Source organism: Zootermopsis nevadensis, unplaced genomic scaffold (assembly GCF_977971745.1).
Source record: "Zootermopsis nevadensis isolate Lab colony 2312 unplaced genomic scaffold, Znev_1.0 Znev_ptg000009l, whole genome shotgun sequence".
NCBI classification, from domain to species: domain Eukaryota; kingdom Metazoa; phylum Arthropoda; class Insecta; order Blattodea; family Termopsidae; genus Zootermopsis; species Zootermopsis nevadensis.
In genome coordinates this window covers 8,554,553-8,572,154 of record NW_028259141.1, presented here as the reverse complement: position 1 = coordinate 8,572,154, position 17,602 = coordinate 8,554,553, and the positions used below count along the sequence as shown (strand labels likewise).

At 34.1% G+C, this 17,602-nt stretch overlaps 2 protein-coding genes across 4 annotated transcripts; one reads left to right on the top strand and one right to left on the bottom strand.

Annotated features, from left to right (window-relative positions):
• Positions 1-329: 329 nt before the first annotated feature.
• On the top strand, positions 330-3,952 carry Pym (partner of Y14 and mago). Of its 2 annotated transcripts, none has more exons than XM_022083811.1 (4): positions 330-405; positions 1,172-1,268; positions 1,746-1,909; positions 3,134-3,952. In XM_022083811.1, the coding sequence occupies exons 1-4, from the start codon at positions 369-371 to the stop codon at positions 3,508-3,510; spliced, it is 675 nt and encodes a 224-aa protein (XP_021939503.1). In that variant the 5' UTR covers positions 330-368; the 3' UTR covers positions 3,511-3,952. The 2 variants fall into 2 exon arrangements, with proteins under 2 accessions (XP_021939503.1, XP_021939504.1); XM_022083812.2 differs by lacking the exon at positions 330-405 and adding an exon at positions 461-698.
• A 1,387-nt stretch (positions 3,953-5,339) lies between these two features.
• On the bottom strand, positions 5,340-17,346 carry LOC110839542 (neprilysin-1). Of its 2 annotated transcripts, none has more exons than XM_087345945.1 (19): positions 17,189-17,346; positions 16,112-16,209; positions 15,317-15,394; positions 13,578-13,739; positions 13,174-13,257; positions 12,521-12,726; positions 11,941-12,138; positions 11,702-11,815; positions 10,883-11,024; positions 10,244-10,361; positions 10,054-10,150; positions 9,372-9,548; positions 8,689-8,789; positions 8,374-8,432; positions 7,862-7,913; positions 7,621-7,688; positions 7,030-7,178; positions 5,874-6,038; positions 5,340-5,719 (listed from the first exon to the last, which is right to left on the bottom strand). In XM_087345945.1, exons 1-19 carry the CDS (start codon positions 17,206-17,208, stop codon positions 5,543-5,545), a joined length of 2,265 nt encoding a protein of 754 aa, XP_087202071.1. In that variant the 5' UTR covers positions 17,209-17,346; the 3' UTR covers positions 5,340-5,542. The 2 variants fall into 2 exon arrangements, with proteins under 2 accessions (XP_087202071.1, XP_087202072.1); XM_087345946.1 differs by having other exon boundaries at positions 16,112-16,200.
• Positions 17,347-17,602: the final 256 nt, after the last annotated feature.

Genomic DNA, 17,602 nt, shown 5'->3' with positions numbered 1-17,602 from the left:
TGACGTTGGCTAACATCTTTCTACTGTAAACAACCATCATATGAGCTACATACATCTTTATTACATTCTAAGGATCCATAAGAGAGTCAGATGACAATAGGATGTGAAAAAGTCATAATAATAATAATAATACAATTCTTACTATTATATAAATTAAACATAATACAACAAAGGGTTCACCTAAAGAAATTTTATTTCACTATTCAGCATCCACTTGTGTAATCGTGGAGAATGGCTTATTGATTACCTGAACTAGATTACGTGATAAATGAGTATTCAATGTCATCTGGTGGCATTTATTGTAATTATTTACAACCCATAGTGTTACAATTACTGGATAGAGAGCAGCACATCCTGCTTGCTTTAAAATGGCGTCAGCGTCTGTCTATGTTAAAGACGACCAAGGTATTTGTTATCGAAACAAATTACAAGTGAGGCTGAAATGCACAATATGAATTATGATACATATATTAGTTATTTACAATATGTGTTTACAATAAAATACTAAGTGTATTTATTGTTTTCCTTAAATAATACAAACTATAGGCATACCTCGTTTTATTGCGCTTCGCAGATTTTTTTTTTTTTTTTTTTTTTTTTTTACAAATTGACGGTTTGTGGCAACCCTGAGTCCAGCAAGTCTAACGGCACCATTTTAAGAAACAACATGTGTTCGCTACGTGCTTCTGTGTCAGATGGTAATTATCGCATTGTTTTTTAGACATAATGCTATTGCACACTTATTAAACTACAGTGTAAGACTGTGATCTTGAGACTTGCGGGGTGAAGCAGGTAAGATAGCGTCAGCCTTTAACGTTTCGGACTTCTGCATTCCTTGCAAGTCTCAAGTTTAGAGTCGCGTGCTATACAGTACAGTGTAAACATAACTTTTATATGCAATGGGAAACCAAAAAATTCGTGTGACTTGCTTTACTGCGGTGATGTGGAACCGAACCCGCAATATCTCAGAGGTATGCCTGTAGGTTTGTTGTCCCATGTCGTTTCCAGGCGAATGCCAAATATAGCAGGAGATGTAAGGGTTGAGGGGTGGATACTGAAGAAGCACACCATTTTTTGTATTATAACCATACGTGATAAATGTATCTGTTCTCCGAAACTCTTGAAGAAAATACAATATTTTGAGTACTAATATGCAATTAAATATTCGAAGGAGCCACATTTATTGCTGCCAGCCAGAGACCAGATGGCACATGGAGGAAGCAGAGGAGGGTACGAGACGGCTACATCCCCCCGGAAGAAGTTCCACTGTAAGAACTTATCGTTCTTTTAACACTGCTTATGGGAATGAAATGTATTTCTGATATACATTAGTAGGATTTGAGGCTTTCATGGTGGTGGGTCTATTTAATAAAAGCAAATCTTACACTTCAAAAGAAAGTATAGTACATGGCAAAAATAACAGGAAATCAGCCTCACATCATGGTACGTGCATGAAGCCTATTTGAAGTTTGCCATTGTCATCATTAAGACTCTTAAAATGTAATGAAAATGCAGAAAAGCAGTAACACACAAAATATCATTTAATCATTAATGAACTAGAAAAGTAAGGTTCAGGTTTGTATAAACTGTACCTAATGATCCTGCCAAGTACGGATGTCTGATAACACTAGTTTTATTTGAAATTACTAGGTTAAGGATAAAGTATTGTAACTTCATCAAATGTAACTGGTCAGTTTATTGTAAATTTGTACCACAGTTAACCCATTTTTGTTTATGTATTTCAGATACGAAAGCAAAGGCAAACAGTTTGCCAAGCATCAGCCTGTGTATCCAGTGGGACTGTCCCCTGAAATTATAAATGCTTCAAAAGCCAAAAGAGAAAAGGCTGATAGGATGGCATCAAAATCTAGCCCAATACCAGGACTAGTCATAGTTTCTACATCAGAAGGTAATTCTCATTGACACTTAAAATTTGGCTAATTGTTTTTGAAAAGGAAGGCATTTGAACACAGTTGCTAATAATAATTAAATTTGATTCACCAGTTGTTCTGTATAAGGTAACATTTCATATGATGTTTCATGGAACAAATTAATCCACAAACTGAGTAACTGCAAAATGATTACTTGTCTGTGTTATTTTATTTGTGTGTTATTAATTTATTTATGACAATTTTTTGACGTAAATATGTCTATGCGGAAGGGTCATTTGGCAAAAAAGCATAACGAAGTTGTGTAAGATCCATATCAACAATGTGTAAATATGGAACAACAATGGTCAGCTTTTATATGAACTCCTGCATGCATTGTTATGTTACCTAAGAAACTAATTGTTGCATCATCTGTTTACTCGGCATTGTTGTGTTACATTACTGCCGTCAACAATCCGCTTTCGTTATTGCGGAAAAAGCTGAGCTATGAATCGCTTGTAGAAGAAGTATGTCGTAGACTAGATAATTTTGTGCTGGTAAAAATGTTGTAGAATATCACAAGTACTTGTCTTATATAAGAATTATTACATTTCATTACATTACATTACAGAGACGTATTTATGTCAGATTCTCCGGAACCGTGGTTCCACTGTCAACTTTTTTCTACAATTTTGAAATGTTGTAACATGCAGTTTACTTTCTCATGAAGTGTATAAAAATAAGCATTTCAACTCTGATCAGCACAGTTTCAGCCATTTAAAATGAAGATAAATTTTAATTTTCATGTACAAAAATGCCATTAAAACAGGTCTTATGGTCTTTTATATGAAGACAATTATTTCCTGGGCTTGAAAAATGTGGTACATTTTTTAATTCATAAACTTTAATTGGAGAAAGGATCTCACCAGTTTTTTCACAATTTTGCAAAGAAAATAAACATTTTTAAAAATTAGCTGATTTATTTAATTCACAATATAAAAATCTTTCAAAAAATACAATTTCTAATACACTTCCTGTTTTCATTACTAAAAATCATTGTCAGAAGTTAGTATGGCTGGTTTAAAATAACTTTGCAATGGAAGGGTTAAATACTTTTGTGGTCACAAAATGTCTTCAAAGGCTTTGGTATGGCAAATTAAATTTGTTTGCCAAGAGGACACCACATAATTTTTAAAGCTCCGTAACCAGAATCATTTGAATTCATATGTTCACAATTGTCTGAAGTTACGTTTAATTGATTTCAGGAAAATCAAGCAAGAAAAAAAAGAGAAAGAAAATTTTTACTGGAGAAGATGAATTAAATACAAGTCTATCCAAAATTCAGTTGAGTCCTGAGCCAAAAATTCAAAGTTCCCAGTCAAAACCTCAGCAAAACTCCCAATGTAAAGCTGTAGTTTCCCAGTCAGACCCACAGCACTCGGCAAGTACAACCACATTACCAACAGATCCTGCCAAAAGAATCAAGAATCTTCGCAAAAGACTACGTGAAATTGAGTCCATAGAGCAAAAAGTTGCAGCTGGTGAACAGAAACTTGAGAAAGAGCAGCTGGATAAAGTTTCTAGGAAAAAGGAAGTCTTGAGTGAAATTGAACAGTTGACACACATATTAGGTGGTGAATAAATGAACAATTTATTTGTTCAGTAATTTATAACTAGATGAAATAGAATGAATTTATGCAATATCCTTTTCTATGATACATCTTTTACTCCACTGTGCACTGTGTTTGAAGATACATTTATGATACAAAGGAGTTGTTTTGTACAAATTTATATGACTGACACAGAGTTGCTTTTAAAATCAGAACCCTGATGAGTATAAAATATTTCTGTAAAGTAATGTCATTATTGTATAATTTGTTGTTTAATTTTTTTAATTTATTCCCTGTGTTTTTCCTACACATATTTTAATGGTATTTATGTTTAATAAATATAGTGTAGTGACATGTATTGTAACTTGTACAGATACTAATGTAGCGGATTATTTTGGTTATGTTTTAACAGATGAACAATTGTATGACTGTAAAATATCACTGAGAACATGTTTATAAATGTTTTAATCTTTACTTGTGCTGTCTCTTACTTTCTGATAAAATTATACTACTCATAGACCAAGGGGAGTACCCCTAGATGGCTATGAAAATTTTTGTATAGAGTAATGCCCTGTAGAGATGATTTACTTCTTAGCTGTGCCTACTTCCTCCTTTCTTTTAGTGTCAGTAATTTGGAAAACTTAAAGGCAAAGTGCAAATTTGAAAAATTGGGTCTTCCCTCTCTAAAAACTGCCTTATGATATAACCATGTCTGAGTGGAGTCAAACATCATTTTATAAGGTGGTGTATGATTCCACACCTCTGCAATAATAAAAAATAAGGATGAGTAAGATAGCTGTGTTATTTTGAAACTTTTAAACCAAGAACATACTGACTAATCACATTACACAAATGCATGTTTTTTTAAGCCACTGCACATGTCATATGAGCCGGCGTAGCTCAGTTGGTATAGTGACTGGCTACGGACTGGGCGACCGGGTTTCGATCCCCGACGGGGGCAGAGGATTTTTCCTCTAGCCTCTGCGTCCAGACCGGCTCTGGGGCCCACCCAGCCTCCTCTACAATGGGTACCGGGGTCCTTTCCCGGGGATAAAGCCGGCCGGGGCGTGATGCTGACACTCACCCCCATTTAGTGCCGAGGTCAAGAATGAGTAGGAGCTATACCTCCACTCCCCCCAAGCGCTTACATGACATATAGTGGGACAGCTTTACTTTACTGCACATGTCATAGACACCAGTGCAAAATTATTTTATTGGTAAGCAATGAGAAGATTAATTATATTTGGAAACTGAGAACAGTGTGCAAGAATCCTACCAGATTGTGGGATCAGTTTCAAACTGTTAGTGCCATAAAATATTTTTGGTAAATTAAGAAACCTAGGCTTTATGACAGATCCCATCCATTTTAAAGAAAGTGTGAAAACATATTTTCACATCCACTTCTATTGTTAATGTAACCCTAGGTCTGGAAAACACTGAGAACCCCTGTCTTAACCAGTCAAAGCCTGATATCCTCAAAGAGCAGGTGCAGCCAATGGTTTTAATTTAGGCCTCATACCATTCACTGTATTGTATATATATTTTTTCTTAAAGAATATTATAGGTAAAAAAAAATACACAGCCAAATTCAAGCAAACAATGAACAAAAATAACATTTAGATGAACTTTGATGCAGATGGTCACTGTAGGAAAGGATATGTGAAACTTATTGAATGACCAGGATGTAAGAAGTTGCTGGAAACACTCCATTAGAAATCTGGACTGAGAGAAGGGGGGTGTGTAGTATTACTTGATATTTCCAATTTTGTGACATGACTATTTACAGTCACTAAGAGGTCATGGAAGGTTTCAAAACCTCAACTGGGAAGAATGACTTTAAATTAATAAACTTTGCACATGATAATGATAATAGAATAATATATTTAATTCCTTAAAGGTCATAGTACTTAGGGCACTAATGTTACAGTCCACATTAAATCACACCCTTTTACTTTTACAAATGAAAATTGTTTCAAGAAACAATATGTCAGTTTCATAAAATGCTGTAACCATGTTGTTAGGATCATATTTAGAAAGTTATATGTGTCTCCGCTCACATAACTTTTACCATATCAAGCACTTATCCTGAGGGTTCATTGGTGATCCAGTGTGACAATTCCAGGCATGAGCAAAATCCTGAGAATTAGCCAAAGTTCCCTGCACTCGAAGTCTGTGTGGACTGTGGGAATCTGTCAGAACTTCTTGGAGTAGGGATTCCTTGGTGGATGATTCACACCATACCTACATGGAGAAGACATCAAGTAAAAATATACAAAGGTAACATGTTCCAGTTACACATAACAAACTGCTTCACCTTCTTGTGAAATGTCTTATATCTCTGGATAGCCCTACCTTTCCTAGTCATATCACATAATTCATGAATTTCATAACTTACAGTTGCAAATCCAAGGAAGAACAGCTGCTCAGGTGAAAACTGATGTAAGCCTGGCAGGCGTTTGTCAGATCCAGCGTGTTCCACATATTTCTTATAAGCTAGAAATGCTTGCCTCATTCCACCATTATCTGCCATGTTTTCACCTTGTGTAGTAACACCATTCATCTGTAACAGTACATTATAATTCACATTCCCAGCAACTCCACTGAATGATATGGTAACATTATTTACCTAACTGCTTACCCCATACCATATCTTGCAAAAGCTGTGTGTGAAAACGGTTTTACACCAAATTATGGAACACTGCAAACTCTATCACATCAGTACGTTTAAATACCACCTCATACACTGTATTTAAGTGTGTTGAGATTGGCAAGGGAATTTCATTTTAAAGCATATTAATGTGTCAGACACTGCGAATAATTCAGTCATTAATTAAATATGTCGATAGAAGTCTCACGGGCTGCACGATACCATGTATGTAGTCTTGTAGGTTGTTCTGGAGGAATGCATCACCTCTACTTAAAATTGTAAATATGAGGTTTGTGGATCCTACCACCTTTATCGTTATGATACGGCGAACCTCTTTCCTGGAACTGTAACTGGTAATGGGTCCATTGTCCATCCCTCAGAAGATACAGGTAAATATGGAGCAGTGGTGAAATGATACTGATGGTAAAACTGAAGGATTCAGAGAAAAATTTGTCCCAGTGTTAATCTGTCCACCACAAATCCCACATGGACTGTCCTGGGTGCAAACCCACACCATGAGAATCCAGTGACTAAACCACCTGAGCTATGGCAAAGTTCTTAGGGACCCCTAGCCTCATTGTTAATGGGCAAAATCCTTTCTGTGCTTGCAAACTAGACTTGAAACAAATCCCATTCTGAAAATCAAATTGTTAATTTATTTGTAAGTAAAACAACAAAATATCGATTCAATATAGTCTGAGTTACTGAAAAAATGTAATTAAATAAACTGCATGTAAATACACAACAGAATAATAATTTACACTGATGTAATCAAAAGCATCGAGGATTGACAGAACAAATGCATTAGAAGACTTCTCTTATCACAGTTGTAAACAAAGAAACTGAGTTTCAGATTGCCTTGTGATATGTCCTTTTCTCATGAATAAAATACAATTTCACTGACCATCACTTCTGTATGTAACATTTCATCTAGCTCTGGGACTCTGTACATGCCATACTGGTGTATGAAGCACTGGGCCTTTTCAAGGTAAGTGTCTGTGGTTGATTTTGACCACCACTGGGCAAGGTTACCATACTTGTCACTATGGCGGCCTGCAAGATATCAAAACTACAAATTAATATTTATCTTAGCCTATAAAAAACTGAAGTCTTTAAATCTTTGATAAGATCAAACCGACTGTTATGGAAAATTTACAAAAGGACAATAATCCAATCCATATTTCTTGAGACACATATATTTTTGCATTGCCCTACAATTATCTTTCATTGATGTTAGTCTGGTGCTGAACATATTCTGTTGATTGAAAATAGCGTACATTTTAAAAATTTACTAAAGCTCTTTTTATATTTTTATATACCATGATTAGGCTATATTATATAAATGATTTATACACAAAATGTTCCATTTATGTTGTTAACAGAAAGAGACAGTGGGAATATAACACAACATCTCATGAGCATGATTCTCAGTATAATGTTAATAATGTCTACTTATTTCATATTTAATAAAGATAAAAGAAATATTTGCACCTACCTATATCATCAAATCCATGCGTGATTTCATGTCCAATCATAGCACCAATACTGCCATAATTCAGTGCCCTGAAACATAGAAGAGTTTAGTAGTAGTGAACTGAATTTATGAGTAGAACTGACTTCCAAAATGTTGTAACTTTAATTAAAAACACTAAGACATTGAATTAAGTCCAAGAGAATAGTTATACACATTTTATCACAAATACCTTTTCATAATTAAAGTAATGCAATGAACTTACTCTGGCCTCCCTTTACTAAAGAAGGGTGGCTGTAGAATTCCAGCTGGAAAAGCTACAACAAAGATCATAATTATTAAAACTCTTCCTAGATGTCATAAAAATATACTAATTTATACAGCTTTTATTAGATTCTAAGATAGCATTTTAACTGGTGCCAATGTACACAGAATAAAACCATCATAATTCCATATAACTTATTCATAATACTATCTACAAACACATCTCAACATTTATGTATATTTTTTCAGATATCTAAAACTTCACTTAATCATAGAAATCATTTCTCAGGATTGTTAAGCATGTTATAACTGAAAGGAGACTTGTCTATGGCAGATAACAGAGCTCCCAAATTAATGGGATTTTAATGATTAGTATGATAATTAATGGTAATGAAATAGGCATACAAACATTCATGCTCAGCCTAAGATTGTCTATATCTTAAACTCTGCAGATGCTGGGAATCAGTCAGTATTCACACAATGTATATTATTTGAATAAAAATAAATACTTACTTATTGAATTAGTTTGATGGTTGTAATATGCATTAACAGTATCAGGACTTATGAACCACCTGAAATAGAATAGGTATGTCACAATAAATGAACTTCATTTCAAATTAATATTATGTGTCTATTTATAAGAAAAACACTATTCATTCCTGATCTGTTCCAGGTCTTTAATCTAGTGATAACTTCTTCTGGTATTAAACACTTAATCACATAACATGTTCATTAAATGAGAAACATCTTTGACAAGTATGCATGCTTCTCAATTGTTTAATATTTATTTACATATAATTCTTGTGTGGTTATGGACATATATCTTACTCTGTGCGGTCAGTGGGCAAACGTAGCTTGGAGAGGATCTGATGTACCAAAAATGTTCTCAGGGACACAACATTCCTAAAATGACTCCTTCCAATTGAAACCTAAATTTAAGAAATATCAGAATATGAGGCAAGTAGTATATATCAATTTCAGAACACAGTCTTCCTTCATAATTCTTAAAATATTTTATTTGGGCATCATCCAGTGCACAGACTACAGTTAATGTCCAACTAAAATATCATAACACTAATACACCATTACAGAGAAAGATCTTCTGAGTTGATGCACAATGTAGTATTTTGGCAGTGTAACAATATCTGGAGAGCTAAAAATGCAGGCAGTATTTTCCTCTGAAACAGTGGCACACAACCAAATTATATGGCACAACTCAGAACTACCATCACCATCTATATTCACACTGCCATGAAAATCTGCATAATACTACAATGTCATTAAATGTTAAAATGATATGGTATGCCTACAGTCATGCAGCTAGTCAAGAAATTCTTTGCTTTTTATAAAAACCCAAAGGCTCATTACAATGTTCGCAACAGCCCACATATCAGTGACATTAATACAATATTACAGCACACAGCAGACCAATAAAGTTTACACAGTTCAGATTTCTCTTCCAGGTTCCTGACATTTCAGAAGTGAAATAACGAAGTTCCATAAATACTTACCCCTTTATAATAAACTTCTAGTGCAGATTTATTTGCATACCAGTCAGGATAACCAATCATCTCCTTCATAGCTTGTGCCTTATCTTCCGCTATCTTCCGAGTAATAGGGTCCATCCAATCAACATCACTTACAGAAGAACTAAACTGCATGCGAATATTCTCCACCATCTGAAGAGCCTATCAAAAAGAAAGATTTAGATGCTGTACAATGTATTTTTGTATGAAGACAACTGTCTTCATACATAACATAAGAACCTCAAATTTCACCTAAAACATCTCTCATTTGTAATAAATACCAGCAAGAATATTTGATACAACCAAAGACATTTTTGCAGTCTGATTTATTATTTGAATTCAGGAATATCATTTTAGAACTGTTTCATAATATAACTTATACATTTGGTACTCCTATAATATAATGCTCTATAATTTTGTTAAAATTTTTTGCTTTATGGTAACAATGACAATACTGTGGTAATATCAGTATATAAGGTTCAATGAAATAAAAGTTAATATGTTATTAATACTTTAAAAACACAAAACAGTCTTTTGTCAGATTATATATTGTATTCTCAGTGCTTAATATATGCTAATAAAGGATAAATTTACAAATTTCATTAAATTGATTTAGTCTTTATTTAACCTATCAGAAATATAAGTTACTATGTAGAATAAGACTTACTGATCTCTTAGCCTCATTGTCAAAGAACTGATTAACATAAGAATATCCAACAGCAAAGCTTAGCGAACCACTAGCCATCCACACACATTCCCGCCACCTGTTGTGAAACAAACAGAGGAATACATAATACAAGATTCATATTATCATCAATATCACAGTCCATGGTTTTTATTATCAATGTGATACTCACAAAGGCGTTTTTTCCGTAGTTCCACTATACACTCTTTCAAAATCATATGCAATTTCCCTCATTTTCTGTGTTGTCTCTGTGCTCACTGTCCTCACCAGACACCACTGAATGTAGTTTGCTGAAATTCAACCGCAAATCACACTATTTATGGCACTGAATATCCCCTATTGACAGTAACACCCTCAAGAACAGACTCATGGCGCACAATGACCTGTCAGATGAGAAATTCCATCATAATCTTTTGTTTCAAACGATCCTGTCAGAACTGCATGCTTTCTCACAATATTGGTGACTTACACAGTGAAGATTGTCATGTACTTTAGGGACAGTACATGTTTTGTTACCTGTCCAGGTAATTATCTGCTCATACAATCAAAATGTGTGTCAACATCCTTCATAACATGGGCTGGCAGATGTGATGAATTTTCAGATGGTTACTAAGGATGGTGTGGCTATTACCAACTAACTTTATCCTAAATAATCTATTTTGTCTGTTGGTGATAAACAGAGTACAAGAAGATTCAAGTCTTAATTCCAAACCTGGGGGGAACTTGCAGTTCATCACATGTGAAAGTCCTAATTTTGAAAGTTTCTTACTTAAAAATTATATTGTAAAGAGCACATTTTATGTGAGCCTACCAATAACCCTACGAGGAGTATTGTCAAGCAGTGTCACAAGGTCTGACAAATACTGAATCTCTTTAACCACAATCCTCTCCTGGGAGTTGAAAGTAACATCAACATCTGTGAACACAGCTTCAAAGAAGTCCTGCCAGTGTATCTGAAAACACAACACACATTTAATATAACTCCAAAATTACATATGCATATAAACAAAAGAGACTCTTTTTCTTCTTTAAGTCTGTGATATTTAAACAAGTACAAATATTTTGAAATTAATATTATATATTTAGGTACATTCCAAACAAAGACATAAAGACTTTATTTATTTAATAATGCTCACAGTAGCTGGCATATAATATAACCCACTTAAACCTAAATAATTCATAATAGTACAGGAAGTTTTTGCAGCAAGATGCTTATAAGCACCAAACTATTGACATGTAAACAGTAGTTTGGCTTGACGTAATGATTCTGATATGAACACTGAGGCGAACAGTCTTGGAATATTTTAGTATGCAGTAATTTCTAGGAGCCAATGGATGAATTAAGAACTGCTCACCATTTATTGAAGAACAAAAACTCCAATATTCATATACACATTTCTTAGCAAATCAATTATCCTAAACTTCAAACGGTAGTACACCTGTAATTTATTAAGAATTAATTTTATATAAGAATGTAAGTAAACCTCATTTTTAGGATAACTGAAACCATTAATCTAAGAAGTTTTATAAAAAACATACCAGCTGTTTGTTTATTCTCTTAACTATTACAAATAACGCCTGAGCTCAAGATTACCAAGCATTCAAGGACATGTAAATAAATAATATAAACCTTGGCATGAGGACTTGACACCTGAACAGAATCAGTTAAGTTCTGAAGTTCCAGAAATGTCATGGGGTTGTACATTCGGTATGGATTACGCCTCTTCTCACTGGGAGTTATCACCTACACGCATTAAATAAAACTGTTAACAAAATAACATACAATACCAAGTCATTCCAATATACAATATAATTAACTGATGGTGAGAATACAAAGCTCTTTGCACCTGCAAGTAAATCAATACTTACACGGGCCAACTCAGTCTCAAATTCAATTACTTCAAATGCATCTACACTGATCCTTGTTGCTGGAACTGACACATTCTGAGCTTTCATAACTTCAAGGGCAGATCCCACAATCCAGTGACGATATGCCTCTAACTGTTTTCTGTAAGTATGTGGGTCAACCAACATAGAACGCGGTAACGCCAATGAAGACTGGTCAATCTGTTAAAAAAATATTTAAAATCAAGTAAACCTATAAATAACAAAGACTGTAACAGAAAGTCTATTCTAAATTTCTAAAATATACAAAAAATTTATATCCCATTTTAAGTTTCGAATTTAAGTTTCACTTCATTCCTTCCATGAAAAACATTCCTAAGGAAGTGTTCAAAGCTACAATCCTTCAAGTTGACATTTAAAGTTTTTTTAAAAAGAAGAAAATTTTGGATTTCATAAAAAACATTTACAGACATAATTTTCACACAAATAATTTTCTAGATTTGGTGTAAATTAATTAACAGCTTGTTGAGGAAACAAATGCTAATTGTTCTGGTAGTTTTGAAAGAGGGCTATGGAAATTTTCTGCCCAGAAAATATAACTTACCGTAATAACATTTTGAGCAGAATTTTTTCTGTCCAAATAAACAACCAGAGATACCAGTGGGGAGATGCCAAAATGCCTAATCAATTCTGCAACAACTTTTTGCCAGTTGAATTCTTCTTCCTTCCAAATATCAGATGCAATTGGCCAATCACCAAGATTTTCAATTATGTCCAACAGGGGTTTCAAACCTTCTGACTCCACATAATCTACAAATAATTTATTATATGTTAATACCATTATATTACAGCCATGACAAGTGAACCCAAGACCTAAACTCAATGCAGTGTTTCAAAAAAGTATAATATATGATAAACAATTTTAATATGGTTCCTCTTTTGTTTCAAATCATCATAAGCCTAGCTTTCCTTAAGGATGTTGGCAACTAGCTTCATTAGCCCTCATCAATATCATATTGATTATCATGCTATAAAAAGTAATAACAGATTAAGTTATAACAAAACATAATGTCATTAAAAACTTACACTGTAATAATTTCAATTAGCAGAATTAGATTTCATGGCTTAAAGTAGTAATTTATGAATTTCTGGTCATCCAGAAATGCTCAGCTGGGGTTTAATTACTGAAGTTTAATAATTATGAAGTTGGAATTGCCATAAATAGCAATATGAGCCAAAGAAAGTCCAGTGACTTACCTGTGTCCATACAGGCTTGGTAGGTTTGTTTGGCAGCTCTTACTGGAAAAGGTTCATCTGAAACATCTGCCTCTTCAAGAATTTCTGTGAACAAGTTAAACATTTCTTGAAACAGAAGTGAGCAGTGATGAAAATTGTCTACTCACTTTTACCAAATGTTTTGAGATATGAGTAATCAAATAATGATATTTTCATTACAACAAGTGCAAATTATTTAATCACGTTCACCCTCCATTTTGAGTAACAGTCTATCCTCACAAACTGAATATAAAATCGCTGGCACTAAACAATTCATGGAACTGCAGCAAGCTCCTGTTTATATACATCTTTCCTGGTACAGCAAACAAACTGCAGAAGTAGTTAACTGCTCCATTTCTTTTCAATCATGTCTTTTGTTTCCATACCTTTTAGTTCAAGGTCAACCTTCTCCACGACAAGGTCAAACTGATTCATGTGTGACTCTGTTGGAGGCACAGGATGTTGCTTAATCCAGCCCCCACATGCAAACTCATAGAAGTCTTCACAGGGATCCACACTCATATTCAGACTCTGCAGTAACTGTGTGGCTATAGGGAAAAATTACATGAACATATTAAAGCAATAAAAAGAAAATTTGCATAGTACAGGTATATTCCAATTTACTTGGAAGCTATGTCCCTGGAAATTGGTGTGATGCAAAAACATTTCCACTGGTGACTTTTATCCATAGACATAGTGTTAAAAATCGGGATTATTTTCCTAAGCAGATATTTTTCTTAATAATGTAATCCTTCTTTCATCATTTGAAAGTTAAATAATACATAATAAATTATAAGATGCATTTATATGTACAAATATGGCATGAACCCAACAGATTATACAGAAAATAATTATTTATTTTCTTTAACACTGGTATTCCATATAAATAAATGATTTTTCTTCTAGCCTCTGCGTCCAGACCAACTCTGGGGCCAACCCAGTCTCCTATCCAGTGGGTACCAGGGTCCTCTCCCAGCGGTAAAGTGCAGCCAGGGCGTCATGACCACTTACCCCCATCTAGTGCCAAGGTCAAGAAAGAGTAGGAGCTATACCTCCACTCCCTCCAAACGACCTATTTGGCATGTAGCAGGATGTCTTTACTTTACTTTATTCCAGATAAATGCTTCTGAACGTCATTTAATGGAAATTAAAGAGTTTCCTCTGATTCTTGTTCAACAACTGTAATTTCACAGTCCGATGGATTTTAGCTGTTTTAATTTGAAGTTCCAGCTTCCTTCTTCTGTAATCATAGTATCACACAGATTGTGAAATAAACTGTATGTATGCAGAAAGACAGTGCATAAACAGGATAAGATCCTAACAATCAACACCATATAGTAAAATGTGCAATATAGCAGTAACATACTGGTGTCACATACATTAGGAAAAAGAAGCCTTGCCAATGATGAAAATAGAGTAAAACCCACTTACAAAATGTTCCCACACAGAAATTACATGTAATTTCAGTTGTCATCTTAAATGGTTTTCCATTTTATAAAGTATAAGCAAAAATTAACAAGGCCATTTTAGTCTGACAGCACTGCAGATTCTGGTGGATATAAACAACATAAACATTCCCTCATTTACACCTGGTAAGTTCTTGTCATCCTTTATAACATTGTAACATGTTTAACATAGCTGCTTCATTCGAAGTACAAAGAACAAGGTTTGTGATCCAGCACTGACAAATCTGAAATAAGCATCAGTTATGGACAGAAATTATGTGAAAATGTTTCAAGGCTGAACTGAAAAACAAAAATCATTCTGATGGAATTAAAAAATAAGAGATATATAAAAAGAGAGTAATTATATGTTCAAAACCCCACAATTACCTTTTATTGCTTATATACCAGTACCTTTGTATTTACCAGTCAGTCTTTTAAGAAAATATCACATTTTTCTACTATATGTCAGAACATGAGACATAAAATGAAAAATCATGTATAAATGCATGATGTCTGGTTATGAACCATTGTAATTTGTATGTATCAATAGATACACATCTTTACATATTTTTCTGCAAACTAAAATGTATTTGCACCAAGAAACAAAAGTGCTGACTTCATATTATAACATTTAAGAAAACCTGTCAACCATGTGAACAAAGAAAACAAATTCTACTCACCAGCTGCCTTACACTCTTCAGTTTCACAAATCTGACTTCTATCATGTTTCATAATTTTCAATGGCCATGGCAGAAATCCTGAAACACAGCAGTGTTTCAAAAAGACAATGATGAACCAAACACTACATCAGAAATTAGCTGTGAGCAATTAACAAGAGCAAAGAATATAAATTCCCATAATAAAAAGAACAGCTTATTTATCAGAAAATACAGCATATAATATATAAGAATATCAGAATATAAGATTGGAAAGGTGTATCTTTGTAGTATACATATTCAAAAGGTGTCCTTCATGCTACATCACATAGATCATTGCTGCACTAATGTGATCCAAGGTCACTGTAAGAGAGAAGTGATCTGTGAGGCAGAGCCCCTAGATCAACAATCACTGGGAGCCAGGCCCCAATGAAGCAAACAACCTGGTAAAGCTTCAGGGGTATAGTCTCTAGAAGTGGCTAAACCCCATGAATGTAAAATACCTTCAGGGGCAGTCCTGATACCTGGATGATCTAAGCTGAGATGGTAGAGTAACAATAACAGTAGCAAAAGACAGACAAATGTACATGGTTAGGCTCATAAGGTATTATTTGCTCATGCTAGAGCATAAATATGGATTACTAAAACCATTATAAATAAATAGTGCACTTTCCAAATAGTTACAGATGTCAGAACATCAACAGCTGACATTTTTAATGTTGGAGGAGAAGTTACACCAGAAATTTTCAACTGCAGGTGCATCCTATCAAGCAGATGAAATTGTAATAACTAATTTAGGTTCAAAACACATGATTTTACCTTCGTCACCAAGATTTGCATCCACAGAAAAGACATGCAGAAGTACCAATGGTGCAATGAATGACAGTTTAACCAAAAGGCTGCTGCTCCTGTAACAACTGAATCAATTATTGACAAATGATAAGACAAATAACATAGAAGTTATTGCAATTTATGTGATGTGACAACAGTTATTACCCAAAAAAAAGAAATCCACTGAGAGTTGTAAATTGAGTGAATGCAATTATTGCTCTGTTGCCATTTAGCTTTAGGTAAGCACAGCAAGGAGCTACTTGGAAAGTGTTATTAGAACACTCCTGAACATTAAATATTGCAGTTACACTTCAACTGACATTCTATTTAAAAAAAATATAACAATATTTTAGAAGGCCAGTGGTTCATAGAACCAACTGGTAAGATACAGTTATAAATGTAATATTTAAGTCAATCTCTCATTAAAATTACATGCTGTGTACCATATGATGGTATGTGAAATAATCTCATTTCACTAAATTCTTGATCATGACTTATTATTAACCCATTGATTTTATCATGTCCAAAACCCTCATAGTCTATCGTACGTGATACACTGGAGTGTTTTCTAGGAATAAGCCATAGCAGTTGCCACTTTAAAAACCAGTGAGCACAGCATTCATATATCAACATCTTATGATCTGACATAGTGACACAATAAGCTACATGTACCATTCAACATTCTAAAATACCAAACAGCTACAGTCTGTAGCTCCTTTAATGGTTCTGTATCAAATGCAATAGTCATTTAGTGTTGAGTAAGATGAGAGGATGATTATGTAAGATTTACCAAAACATTTTACTATGCACATTTTTCAAACTTGTATAACAAGAATTTTTAATGCAAAATTGTCTACTTTTCTCAATTCAGAATTTTAGATTCACACAGTAATGAAAATTTAGGTTCGATAAAAGGTGGGGGATGTCTTGACTTGCTGAGTGACTCAAGTACCCTGCTCTGTACAATTATTTAATAAAAGAAGAGTGGATTGTAAAATAATATAGTTTTGTCCACTTAGAATTTCAATAAATAATAATTTTTAATTCTGGATATTGCTGACTTACTGAGGATGTGATATCTTCATTGTGGTTTCTGCCTAACTGGACCTATCACTCCAACACAGGCACTGTTATATACTCAGCATCATATCTTCAGAGCAGCACTACACTAGGATCTTTGCACATCCCAAAGTGAAAGTGAATTAAGTGCACACAGGCAGCAGAGCACTCCCACAGACCAGGAAATCCCAGGTGAGCACTGAAGTTCACTGATGTTTCTCTGGGGTTGTAAAGTGTAAATTCAAACGTTTTCATATTCTACTGATATAATATTTAAATATAAGTATGTAAACACAAGAAAAACGGTAGGTTGACAGTCTGTCTACACAACTTTTTATTGTAGTTTCAATGTTTATTAAGAATTCACCATGTGTTTCAACCTAATTGGTTATCTTCTGGTGATTCTCAGTAAGTGTTCAA

Coding starts and splice junctions, on each gene's coding strand:
- Pym (XM_022083811.1), top strand. CDS start 369: ATGGCGTCAGCGTCTGTCTATGTTAAAGACGACCAAG. Junction 406..1,171: donor CTATGTTAAAGACGACCAAG/GTATTTGTTATC, acceptor AAATATTCGAAG/GAGCCACATTTATTGCTGCC. Junction 1,910..3,133: donor CATAGTTTCTACATCAGAAG/GTAATTCTCATT, acceptor AATTGATTTCAG/GAAAATCAAGCAAGAAAAAA.
- LOC110839542 (XM_087345945.1), bottom strand. CDS start 17,208: ATGAAGATATCACATCCTCA. Junction 10,362..10,882: donor TACTCCTCGTAGGGTTATTG/GTAGGCTCACAT, acceptor GTTGAATTTCAG/CAAACTACATTCAGTGGTGT. Junction 8,433..8,688: donor TTGCCCACTGACCGCACAGA/GTAAGATATATG, acceptor ATTCTATTTCAG/GTGGTTCATAAGTCCTGATA.